We start from the raw sequence: 12,917 nt of genomic DNA on the forward strand, positions 1-12,917 counted from the left end.
TCATTACAGCCAAGATTATCCCCAATCTTAACATCTATGATCAGTCTTTCACAGTTTGGTAATACAAGGCCCAGCATTGTGCTTCTCTTTATTGGTTCTTCAGGATAAAGTTGTCCTCAGTGCACTGCAGGAACCTTTTAGACTGTTTGTGCTTGGCTGTGTGCTCTTTGCAACTCATATCAGAGTGATTGCCATAGGCAGGGACACCTCCCACTAGAACTGGTTGCTCAAGGTCTCATCCAGCCTGGCCTTGAACATCTCCAGGGAGGTTGTGGAGCACAGAATCACCCAATGTGATCAAAGATCACATTGGGTGATTCTGTGCTCCACAACTTCCCTGGGCAACCTGTGCCAGTGTCTCACCACCCTCACTGGAAATAATTTCTTCTTAGTTTCCAGTCTAAATCTGCCTTGAACACCTCCAGGGAGGTTGTGGAGCACAGAATCATCCAATGGGATCAAAGATCACATTGGGTGTTTCTGTGCTCTACAGCCTCCAAGGGCAGCCTGTGCCAGTGTCTCACCACCCTCACTGCAAACAACTTCTTTCTAACATCCACTTTCAATCTCCCCTCTGCCACTTCAAACCCATTCCTCCTCCTCCTGTCATTACAAGACCTTGTCAATAGTCCCTCCACAGCCCTCCTGTAGTCCTACTTCAGCTACTGCAAGGCCACTCCAAGGTCTCCTCCAAGCCTTCTCCTCTCCAGGCTGCACAGCCCCAACTCTCTCAGCCTGTGCTCACAGCAGAGCTGCTGCAGCCCTCTCAGCATCTTCATGACCCTCCTCTGCACTGGCTCCAACACTTCCATGTCCTGCTTGTGTTGGGGGCTCCAGAACTGCACCCAGGACTACAGGTGGGGTCTGAGGAGAGCAAAGCCAAGGGGCAGAATCCCCTCCCTTGCCCTGTGCCCACACTGCTCTGGCTGCAGCCCAGCACAGGGTTGTGTCTGGGCTGCACTCACCCTGCAGGCTCCTGTTGAGCTTTTCATCACCCCAGACCCCCAGGTATTATCATGTTAAGGTCTGATCACCAAATGTCTGATACATTGAGAGCCACTAGCCAGGAAAAAATCAACCCTTTCTACCCTGATCACAGTGTGAGGTTTTTTGTGTCTTGGCAGTAAAACTGCAAGGACCAAACTTGTTTCCTTCCCAAAGTTTCACTTTCATTTGCCTGCTACCTCTGCTCATCTCCTTCTTGTTAGTCTCCATGGGTTCCCTAAAGCTGCCTGGTGAAGAATTTCTTCCTTGGGATGGAAGCAGAAGCTTGCTGAGGTCAGTTAGCAGCAATTATACAAGGGCTGGAAGCCACTAAGAGCACAGAAGAGAAATCCCTTTGTAGCCTTGCCAAGGAATGTCAAAGAGAAGACAATAAACCAGTTAAGGATGTCCCCATTAAGATTTCATGAAGGGGGACTGAGAAACAGTGGGGGTTTAAATTGACATCTCCAAAGAGGATGAGGGGCAATGGAACACCTCTGCTGTGAGGACAGGTTGAGGGAGCTGAGGTTGTTCAACCCGGAGAAGAAAGGGCTCTGGGGAGACCTAAGAGCAACCTGCCAGGACCTGAAGGGGCTGCAGGCAGGCTGCAGAGGGACTGTTTGCAAAGGCCTGCAGGGACAGGAGGAGGGCAATGGTTTGATATGAGAGCAGAGCAGATTGAGATTGGATGTGAGGAACAAGTTCTGCACCAGGAGGCTGCTGCCACACTGCAACAGGTTGCCCAGGGAGGTGGTTGAAACCTCATCCCTGGAGACCATCAAGGTGAGACTCAACAAGGGTCTGAGCAAGCTGATCTAGTGAAGGATGTCCCAGCAGGAGGGGGTTGGACTGGATGACCTTTGGAGGTCTCTTCCAGCCCAAATCATTCTATGAGCACATCCTGAAATCAGCTCTTTCTCTAGGCCTTGGACTTCAGTTTGACTTTCTTGTATGGGTTAGCAGAAGACAGAATATTGTCAGTGCTATGTTCTAGACCTCTGTGGAAGCCTAAGGTCATGCCTAGCCACACGTCCTGTGCTAACTGCTGCCACGAGGGAAGTGTTAGACTTCAAGGCTGAAATGGCAAGAGGCTGAAATGGAAATGGACTCAGTGCTGGGAACTCATTGAAAAGGAAGCTGAGAGCTGAAGTGAAAGACTTCATAACAAAGACATCAACTAATGACTGATTCTCAGGGCAGCCTTTCAGCTGTGCCTTTATAACCCTCACTGCTAATACTAAACAAATTCCTTTTCCATCTTCCCTTTCCCCTTCCCTTTCCTTTGCTGTCCTCTTCCCTTCTCCTTCCTTATTTCTTTTCCCTTTCTCTTTCATTTCCCCTTCCCCTTCCTTTCTTTCCCTTATTTCTTTTTCCTTTCCGTTTCCTTCCCTTTCCCTTATTTCCTTTTACTTTCCCTTTCCCTTTCTTTCCCTTTCCCTTACTTATTTTCCCTTTCCCTTCCCCTTATTTCTTTTTCCTTTTCCTTCTCCTTTCTCTTTTCCCTCTCTGTTCTCTTTCGTTTCTCCATTCCCTTTCCCTTACCCTTCACATTTCCCTTTTCCTTTCCCTTCTCCTTTCCCTTCCCCATCCCCTTCTCTTTTCCTTTCTCCTTTCCCTTCCCCTTTTCCTTCCCCTTCTCCTTTCCCTTTCCCTTCTCTTTTCCTTTCTCCTTTCCCTTCCCCTTTTCCTTTCCCTTTCCCTTTCCCTTCCCCTTCTTTCTCTTCTCCTTTCCCTTCCTCTTCTTGCCCTTCTCCTTCTCCTTTTCTTTCTCCTTTTCCTTCTCCTTTCCCTTCCCCTTCTTTCTCTTCTCCTTTCCCTTCTCCTTTTCCTTCTCCTTTCCCTTCCCCTTCTTTCTCTTCTCCTTTCCCTTGCCCTTTCTCTTCTCCTTCTTTCCCTTCTCCTTTCCCTTCTCCTTTCCCTTCCCCTTCTTTCTCTTCTCCTTTCCCTTCTCCTTCTTTCCCTTCTCCTTTCCCTTCCCCTTTTCCTTTCCCTCTCCCTTCTCCTTTCCCTTCCCCTTTTCCTTTCCATCTCCCTTCTCTTTCCCCTTCTCCTTTCCCTTTTCCTTCTCCTTTTCCTTCCCCTTTCCCTTCCCCTTCTTTCTCTTCTCCTTTCCCTTCCCCTTTCCCTTTCCCTTCTCCTTTCCCTTCTCCTTTCTCTTCTCCTTTCCCTTCCACTTTCCCTTCTCCTTTCCCTTCCCCATCTTTCTCTTCTCCTTTCCCTTTTCCTTCCCCTTTCCCTTCTCCTTCTTTCCCTTCTCCTTTCCCTCTCCCTTCTCCTTTCCCTTCCCCTTTTCCTTTCCATCTCCCTTCTCTTTCCCCTTCTCCTTTCCCTTTTCCTTCTCCTTTTCCTTCCCCTTTCCCTTCCCCTTCTTTCTCTTCTCCTTTCCCTTCCCCTTCTCCTTGCCCTTTCCCTTCCCCTTCTCCTTTCCTTCTAAGCTTACAAGTCCTATACCTGGGTCAATTGTTCCTACCACTCCATCCCTAATCTTCTGCAATCCCTTGTACTGCAAGGACACTTCCACCCTGTCTATCTTGGCAAAACATATGCCTTCTACCAGGCCTTTTGGTGGTGGAGCTGTTGTTTCTTTAAGGTGATAAACCAATACTGAAGCAGAAACTGGGAAATGAACCTGGTAAACAACATCACAGGAGCTACATTCAGCAAACCCATCCGTTTAAACTGCTTTTTGCCCTCTCTCCCTCCCACACTAAGAAATGAATTTGTTCCTGCACAGAATAAGCTCTCAGGTTGAAACTGGACTGAGCACAGAATTCTTAGCAACTTCTATGGCTGCTAAAAGCATTTTCCAGCTTCAACCCCGAAAGCAGCTGCAAAATGCAGGCTAAGCAATCAACCAAGAGTGATTATCCTCATCAGACCAATGCCATACCATAGGTTGGTGTGCTCTCTCTCCTTCCAGGCCCACCTGTTCTTCCCTTCTCATACTCATAGCAGTAGAGGACTGCATCCTCCTCGACCACGTTGAAGCGCTTCCGATACTCCTGGTCCAGGAAGGAGTTTGGAGATTCAGATCCTGTGTGCACAGGCTTGCCCACCATGTGCCTGCCCACATCATCACAAGGGAGGTTCCCCTTCTCGTCCCTGCAGGAAACACAGGAGAGCTTTCATCTGTTTGGGGAAGACCAGGGATGGCTGCTTCCTTAATGCACTGGGCAAGGCAGGCAGAAAGGCAGCCGGAAAGGGAGAGAGAAAGAGATTCGGAGGGGGAAAGAGAAAGAGAGAGGGAAATAGAGAAAGAGGGGAAACAAGAAAGAGAGAGGAGAGGAGAAGAGAGGGAGGAAGGGAGGGAGGAAGGGAGGAAGAGAGAAAGGGAGGAAGGGAGGGGAGAAGGAAGAGAGGGAGGAAGGGAGGAAAAGAGAAAGAAAAATAGAAAGAGAGAAATTGAAAGAGAGAACTAGGAAAGAAAGGAAAGAGGAAGGAGGGGAGGGGAGGGGAGAGGAGGGGAGGGGAGGGGAGGGGAGGGGAGGGGAGGAGAACAGAGAGGAGAGGAAGGAAAACAGAGAGAAAGAATAGAGAAAGGAAAAGGGAAAAGAGAGAAAGAAAGAGAAATAAAGGAAAGAGAAAGGAAAGAGAGGGAGAAAGAAAGGAAAGAGAAAGGAAAGAGAAAGGAAAGAGAAAGGAAAGAGAAAGGAAAGAGAAAGGAAAGAGAAAGGAAAGAGAAAGGAAAGAGAAAGGAAAGAGAAAGGAAAGAGAAAGGAAAGAGAAAGGAAAGAGAAAGGAAAGAGAAAGGAAAGAGAAAGGAAAGAGAAAGGAAAGGAAATGAGGAAGGAAGGCAGGAAAAGAGAGAGAGAAAAAGAGAAGAAGGAAGGAAGGAAGGAAGGAAGGAAGGAAGGAAGGAAGGAAGGAAGGAAGGAAGGAAGGAAGGAAGGAAGGAAGGAAGGAAGGAAGGAAGGAAGGAAGGAAGGAAGGAAGGAAGGAAGGAAGGAAGGAAGGAAGGAAGGAAGGAAGGAAGGAAGGAAGGAAGGAAGGAAGGAAGGAAAAGAGAGAGAAAGTGAAAGGAAAGGAAAGGAAAGGAAGGGAAAGGGGAAAGGGGAAAGGGGAAAGGGGAAAGGGGAAAGGGGAAAGGGGAAAGGGGAAAGGGGAAAGGGGAAAGGGGAAAGGGGAAAGGGGAAAGGGGAAAGGGGAAAGGAGAAAGGAGAAAGGGGAAAGGGAAAGGAGAGAAAATCAATATTTCATATGAGCATAAAGCATGCCATTGTTTGGAGCAACCTTTGCTATCAGGAGGGGGGGATGATGAGACTGAGAGCAGCTCTGTGGATAAGGACTTGAGAGTGCTGGTGGGCAAGAAGCAGGACATGAGCCAACAGTGTGAGAATAGAATAGAATAGAACCAAGCAGGCTGGAGGAGACCTCCAAGCTCCCCCAGCCCAACCTAGCCCCCAGCCCTGCCCAACCAACCAGACCATGGCACTAAGTGCCCCAGCCAGGCTTGGCTGCAACACCTCCAGCCATGGCCACTCCACCACCTCCCTGGGCAGCCCATTCCAGTGCCAATCACTCTCTCTGCCAACAGCTTCCTGCTAACATCCAGCCTATACTTCTCCCAGCACAACTTGAGACTGTCCCCCCTTGTTCTATTGGTGGTTGCCTGGGAGAAGAGCCCAACCCCACCTGGCTACAACCTCCCTTCCTGGGCTGCATCAAAAGCAGGGTGGGTAGCAGGTCAAGAGAGGTGATTCTGCCACACTGTTCTGCTCTGCTGAGACCTCACCTGGAGTCCTGTGTCCAGCTCTGGGGGCCCATACCAGAGCAGGAGCACACAATCTAGCACAGGTCACAGAGGAAAGCATCCAGACAGGCCTGGAAAGGCTCCAGAGAAGGAGACTCCACAGCCTCTCTGGGCAGCCTGTGCCAGGGCTTTGGGACCCTTACAGTCAAGAAGGATCTTGTGTTGAGCTGGCACCTCCTGTGCTGCAGCTTCCATCCATTGCTGCTTGTCCTATCCCAGGGAGCAGTGAGCAGAGCCTGTCCCCCCCTCCTGACCCCCAGCCCTCAGAGAGTTATAGACATTGATTCAATCCCCTCTCAGCCTCTTCTCCAGCCTAAGCAGCCCCAGGTCCCTCAGCCTCTCCTCATCAGGCAGTGCTCCAGTCCCTTCATCATCCTCATAGCCCTCTCTTGGACCCTCCAGCAGATCCCTGTCCCTCTTAAACTGTCCTGCAAGAGACCTTAGAATAGACTTTCACATTCATGTTATACCTCAATTTGCAACTGATTCCCAGCATGTCAGAATCTGGAACTAAACTGCATACAATCTTGATGTGATGCCCTCAAAGCAGCTCACTTCTAACTCACCATTTTGAGGTCAGGGTAGAACCAAGAAGGTAGGTGAGCCCTGCAGAGGGACCTGGCCAGGCTGGATGGGTGGGCAGAGGCCAATGGGATGAGACTGAACAAGGCCAAGTGCAGGGTTCTGCACTTTGGCCACAACAACCCCAAGCAGCACTGCAGGCTGGGGCCAGAGTGGCTGGAGAGCAGCCAGGAGGAAAGGGACCTGGGGGTACTGATAGACAGTAAGCTGAAGATGAGGCAGCAGTGTGCCCAGGTGGCCAAGAGAGCCAATGGCATCCTGGGCTGCATCAGGAACAGTGTGGGCAGCAGGACAAGGGAGGTTCTTGTGCCCACCCCTGTACTCAGTACTGGTCAGACCACACCTTGAGTGCTGTGTCCAGTTCTGGGCTCCTCCATTGCAGAGAGATGTTGAGGTGCTGGAATGTGTCCAGAGAAGGGCAACAAAACTGGTGAGGGGCCTGGAACACAAACCCTATGAGGAGAGGCTGAGGGAGCTGGGGGTGTGCAGCCTGGAGAAGAGGAGGCTCAGGGGTGATCTTATTACTGTCTACAACTACCTGAAGGGACACTGTAGCCAGGTGGGGGGTGGCCTCTTCTCCCAGGTAACCAGCAACAGAACAAGGGGACACAATCTCAAGCTGTGCTAGGGTAGGTATAGGCTGGATGTTAGGAAGAAGTTCTTCACAGAGAGAGTGATTGGCATTGGAATGGGCTGCCCAGGGAGGTGGTGGAGGCACCGTCCCTGGGGGTCTTCAAGCAAAGCCTGGCTGGGGCACTTAGTGCCATGGTCTGGTTGATTGGATAGGGCTGGATGCTAGGTTGGGCTGGATGAGCTTGGAGGTCTCTTCCAACCTGCTTGATTCTATGATTCTAAGACTGTTCCAGGAGGCAGGTCAGAGGAGCAGAGACATAATACAGGGACCAGCAAAGCAGTCACACTAAATCAGACTCCTGAATTAGCTCTAACACTATCAGATCAAGCCCACCTCCCAAAAGAAACTACAGGCAGAACAAAAGAGTGCTGCTGCTGGAGTTAATTGTTAGTTGCTTTTAGCTCAGCCTCCCTTGTTGCAATTAGGCAAAGGACAGATAATGAACTCTTTTCCTAGCTACAGATTTAGCCTTTCAGTTTGTTCCACTGAAATAGGATGGAGACTGCTACAGGCAACAGATTGTTCTGTATTTTAAGTGTGGGGGGAAGAGTGCTGGGTCTATTTTTCTCAAGCAGACAAGAGAGTGATACTGAGACAAGCAGAATCAGTTCATCCTGGCTCTGCTTCAACATATGGCAGTGAGACTGGGGAGGGGGCTGGAGAGGAAGGCTCCTAAGGAGAGGCTGAGTGAGCTGGGGGTGGTCAGCCTGGAGAAGAGGAGACTCGGGGGGGGGACCTTTTCACACTCTATAACTACCTGAAGAGAAGTTGTAGTCAGGTGGGGGTCAGGCTCTGCTCCTATGCAACTTGTGCCAGGACAATCATAGAATCAAGCAGGTTGGAAGAGAGCTCCAAGCTCATCCTGTCCAACCTAGCACCCAGCCCTAGCCAGTCAACCAGACCATGGCACTAAGTCAGGGAGGTGGTGGAGTCACCATCCCGGGAGGTGTTGAAGCAAAGCCTGGATGAGGCTCTTAGTGCCATGGTCTGGTTGGTTGGGCAGGGCTGGGTGCTAGGTTGGACTGGATGAGCTTGGAGCTCTCTTCCAACCTGGCTGATTCTATGATTCTAAGTGCCCCAGCCAGGCTTTTCTTGAGCATCTCCAGGCACAGCCACTCCACCACCTCCCTGGGCAGCCCATTCCAATGCCAATCACTCTCTTTGCCAACAACTTCCTAACAACATCCAGCCTAGACCTGCCCTGGCACAGCCTCAGGCTGTGTCCCCTTCTTCTGCTGCTGGCTGCCTGGCAGCAGAGCCCAACCCCACCTGGCTACAGCCTCCCTGCAGGCAGCTGCAGGCAGCAATCAGCTCTGCCCTGAGCCTCCTCTGCTGCAGGCTACACCCCCCCAGCTCCCTCAGCCTCTCCTCACAGGGCTGTGCTCCAGGTCCCTCACCAGCTTCATTACTCTTCTCTGGACACATTCCAGTACAGCTTGAGGCTGTGTCCCCTTGTTCTGTTGCCTGGCAGCAGAGCCCAACCCCACCTGGCTACAGCCTCCCTTCAGGTAGTTGTAGACAGCAATGAGGCCACCCCTGAGCCTCCTCTTCTCCAGCACAAGCTGTACCAGGGGAGGTTTAGGTTGGATGTTAGGAAGCACTTCCTGATGGAAAGGGACCAGAATGGACTTCCCAAGTGGGTGGTGGAGTGACCATCCCTGGAGGTGATTGGAAGTGGCTCTGGATGGCATGGTTTAGCTGATAGGGAGGTGTTGGGTCATAGGCTGGACCTGATGATCTCAGAGGTCTTTTCCAGCCTCAATGATTCTGTGAGTAACTACTGAAGTGTTATCAGCCTACTGCTGATACATTGGCTTACATTAACCTGTACCCCAAGATGATACATTTTGGTTTTGGTTTTTACCTTGGAACATAAGGTTCTGATGGAGGAGGAGGGATGTAGAGATCCTGAAGAGCAGAGCTGTCCCTTTTGGTAGGTGTGCTGATGGTGCTGGAGGGAGTAGCAACACTGCTTGTAGGACTTCTAGGAATAAGAGGCTGGTTCAAAAGAAGAGAGGAGGAAAGAATCAGTATCACCCTCAGCTAGTACTGTTTGAAACAGCTACAAACAAGCATCCTGCAGGTCAGAAATCATTAACAGCTCTAATGGCTTTTGTGCTCATTAACTGAAAGCACTTCTGCAAAGGAGAGGTTTAGGGATGGACATGCATGGTGCTGATGAAACTGACTCCTCTGGTTGTATCCAGGTCATTGCCAGGGCCCACAAAAACAGCAGTCAGGAGGGTTAGTGGTGGATTAGTGATTAAATACCATAGAGAGTGCAGTGAATTCCTTCCTTAGGCTAACACTGTAAAGAAATAAGCCTGGTGGTGACAGGAGAAGGTGCATAAGCAGGGCATGAAATTCAGTGTCAGCTTCCTCCCACAGCTGCTCTACAGCTTAAGAATGTCAACACTTGGCAAAGTTGTTTGCAGATGCTGCAGAGTCAGGCCCTGCCCCATCAGACCACACAGGCTATGAGCCTGAAGAAGCTGGAAGTGGTGATGATGATCATCATCATCACAGGGTGTTAGGGGTTGGGAGGGACCCAAGGAGATCATTGAGTCCAACCCCCCTGCCAGAGCAGGACAATCCTATCTAACACAGATCACAGAGGAACACATCCAGACAGGCCTGGAAAGGCTCCAGAAAAGGAGACTCCACAGCCTCTCTGGGCAGCCTGTGCCAGGGCTCTGGGACCCTTCCAGTCAAGAAGTTCCCCCTTGTGTTGCAGCTTCCATCCATTGCTCCTTGTCCTAACGATGATGATGATAATGTCCTAGTGATGAAGATGATAATGATGATGATTTTTCTTCTTGACTCCCCTGGGGCACACTCCTCACAAAGTCACATTTACTCCCAAGTGAATCAACTGTCCCTTCCTTGAGGGATAATCATGCATTCTAGCTCTTGATCCAAGCCAGGCAGGATCCCTCCTCTTAACCACATCTCTCTTGTGAATTAGAATCATAGAATCGAGCAGGTTGGCAGAGAGCTCCAAGCTCCCCCAGCCCAACCTAGCACCCAACCCTGCCCAACCAACCAGACCATGGCACTAAGTGCCCCAGCCAGGCTTGGCTGCAACACCTCCAGCCACAGCCACTCCACCACCTTGAAGACCATCCAGTTCTAAGAACCCTGCCATGGGCACAGACAGGAGAAGATCCTGAGGATTGCCAAATTCAACTCAAAACTCTACTCTACACGGTTCAACCTAAACCATATCATAGAATCAAGCAGGTTGGAGGAGACCTCCAAGCTCCCCCAGCCCAACCTAGCACCCAGCCCTGCCCAACCAACCAGACCATGGCACTAAGTGCCCCAGCCAGGCTTGGCTGCAACACCTCCAGCCACAGCCACTCCACCACCTCCCTGGGCAGCCCATTCCAATGCCAATCACTCTCTCTGACAACAACTTCCTCCTAACATCCAGCCTAGACCTCCCCTGGCACACCTTTGCTTCCTTCACTCGTGGAATGGGTTGGGTTGCAAGGGCCCTCCAAAGATCACCCAGTCTGCAGTCAGCAGGGGCATCCTGCACTACATCAACTACTTTGGCTGGCAAAATAATGAGCAACCATTGGAAGACCTTTCATTAAAACACTGTAGGGCTGGAAATTTCTAAGCAGGACAAAAAATGAAGAGAAGAAAAGCTTGATGATTGCTTTAGGCACCTGAATGCCAAGTCTGCCTGGACACAGAAGCCTTGTGGTGCTTGGCTTGCTGATAAACTCAAGTAGAAGGAAGATGGCAAGAGAGGGAGTGCAACATCACCTTAAAATCAACCTAACAGTCAACAAACCCTGAGTTTTGCTTCTTGAAGGAGCTCTTTGCCCTCCATCTTTTTAGAAGTGAACTCCTTGAAGGAGAAAGAAGTGTTGGGATTAAGGAGGGTTCAACCACATCTATAGTTTCTGGCCTGAATGATCCTGGAGGATGCAAACCTTTCACAGTGTGTGGATGGCTGAAGGAGTGCATGAAAGATGCTTTCTGAGAGCAAAGGGATTTCAACCACATCTATAGTTTCTGGCCTGAATGATCCTGGAGGATGCAAACCTTTCACAGTGTGTGGATGGCTGAAGGAGTGCATGAAAGATGCTTTCTGAGAGTCATTTATGACAGACCAGCAGAGGATCCCCATGCAGAATAATCAGCTCTCATCTCCTTGACACCTAGGAACCTGCAGAAATCACCAAGAGCTCACTTGGTCTAAATCACAGAATCAAGCAGGCTGGAAGAGAGCTCCAAGCTCATCCAGTCCAACCTAGCACCCAGCCCTGGCCAATCAACCAGACCATGGCACTAAGTGCCTCACTGAGTCTTTGGTTGAACATCTCCAGGCATAGTGACTCCACCACCTCACTGGGCAGCCCATTCCAATGCCAATCACTCTCTCTGTGAACTTCCTCCTAACATCCAGCCTAGACCTCCCCTGGCACAACTTGAGACTGTGTCCCCTTGTTCTGGTGCTGGCTGCCTGGCAGCAGAGCCCAACCCCACCTGGCTACAACCTCCATTCAGGTAGTTGCAGACAGTTGTTGTCCTCTTCACAAGCTAGCAATGAGCCTTTCAGCTTTATGCTTACCAAGTAAAGCTCCCAGCCTTGAGTCACCTTTGTGTCACCTTTCTTTTTCCTTTCACCTCTGTGTAAGAACACTGCATGGCACCTAGGAACACTTCAGCCACTCACTGCCTCGTTTTAAGGTGTGTTAGATGCTTTTTTATCTCAAACAACAAAAGGGATGCTCAGGATTTGGTTGTGAGAGCCTTGCAAGTCCACTGGCAGAGCAAGTGATGTAAATGGGGAATCACAGAATCATAGAATCAGTCAGGGCTGGAAGGGACCACAAGGATCAGCCAGTTCCAACTCCCTGCCATGCCCAGGGACACCCTACCCTAGAGCAGGCTGCACACAGCCTCAGCCAGCCTGGCCTCAAACACCTCCAGCCATGGGGCCTCAACCACCTCCCTGGGCAACCCCTGCCAGGCTCTCACCACTCTCATGCTCAATAACTTCCTCCTCACCTCCAGGCTGAACCTGCTCATCTCCAGGGGAGTTTTCTCTTCTTTGAAGGCTCTAAATCCCCTCCCTGTCTGCTCTAAAACCCTCTCTTGTCTGTGAACAGGGATGTTGCTAACTTCTTTCCTGCCTCATTAGAGGTCAATATGAGCATTCTGGAGCCAGGCCAATGAAAGACACCCTGGAAGGGAGAGGGGAAAAGACACACACACACAAAACCAGACAGGTAAAAAGACTTTGACAACCACTCAAAACAAGACAGAAATCTGCAAAGGGAAGAAAACTCCACCAAACCCAACCCAAAAACCAGAACAAACCTGGTGGTAAAACTGGGTAGACAACTCCCAAACCTTACAATCAGAGAACCAAAACTCTCATCCCCTGAAATTGTCACCTGTGACCCTGCAGCCATGGATGCTCAGCAACCACTCACTAACACGATATTGCTTATGGCCCTTCTGCCACCTTGCACTTGTATGAGAAGCACACCCAGGGGCTTGCTGAATGAATGCTCCTTGTGAGCCAGAAGACTTCTTTTGTGGTGACCTAGAGCCTGTTTATATTTGTTAAGGCCAGGCTCTTGCTGTTCATGGCTCAGACTGGCAGGAGCACTGAGAGGAGGAAGAGTGAGAGATGGGTTTGATCCCCTCCACTTGGAGCAAGAAGAGAGCTTTTCACTATGAATAGGTAGATAGGAGAAAAGGAGGCCTCAGAATAGACTGGTGGCAAGCAGCAGGAGCTTATGGTTTATGACACATATCAGAGAATCACAGAATGGTCTGGGTTGGAAGGGACCTCAGGGATCATGCAGCTCCATCCCCACCCAGCCTTAGGCAGGGACACCTCCCACTAGAGCAGTCTATGCTCTATGGGAAACCATAGACTCATTAAGGTTGGGAAAGACCTTTAAGATCATCAAGTCCAACCCCTAACTCAGCTACCATGAC

The 12,917-nt window shown here is 50.3% G+C and overlaps 1 protein-coding gene across 12 annotated transcripts in view; it reads right to left on the bottom strand.

Annotated features, from left to right (window-relative positions):
• Positions 1-12,917, bottom strand: part of CNKSR2 (connector enhancer of kinase suppressor of Ras 2) — a 215,150-nt gene that overhangs the window by 78,197 nt on the left and 124,036 nt on the right. For all 12 annotated transcript variants that reach the window (XR_010304183.1, XM_064152025.1, XM_064152019.1 and 9 more), the window contains 2 exons: positions 8,815-8,948; positions 3,875-4,086 (listed from right to left, as the gene is read on the bottom strand). Coding sequence is in view for 11 of the 12 variants with exons in the window: in XM_064152025.1 (XP_064008095.1) it covers positions 3,875-4,086; positions 8,815-8,948 (346 nt within the window). In the remaining variant the exon portion in view is untranslated. The remainder of the gene's footprint in view (positions 1-3,874; positions 4,087-8,814; positions 8,949-12,917) is intronic.

This window comes from Pogoniulus pusillus, chromosome 12 (genome assembly GCF_015220805.1).
Source record: "Pogoniulus pusillus isolate bPogPus1 chromosome 12, bPogPus1.pri, whole genome shotgun sequence".
Lineage (NCBI taxonomy): Eukaryota > Metazoa > Chordata > Aves > Piciformes > Lybiidae > Pogoniulus > Pogoniulus pusillus.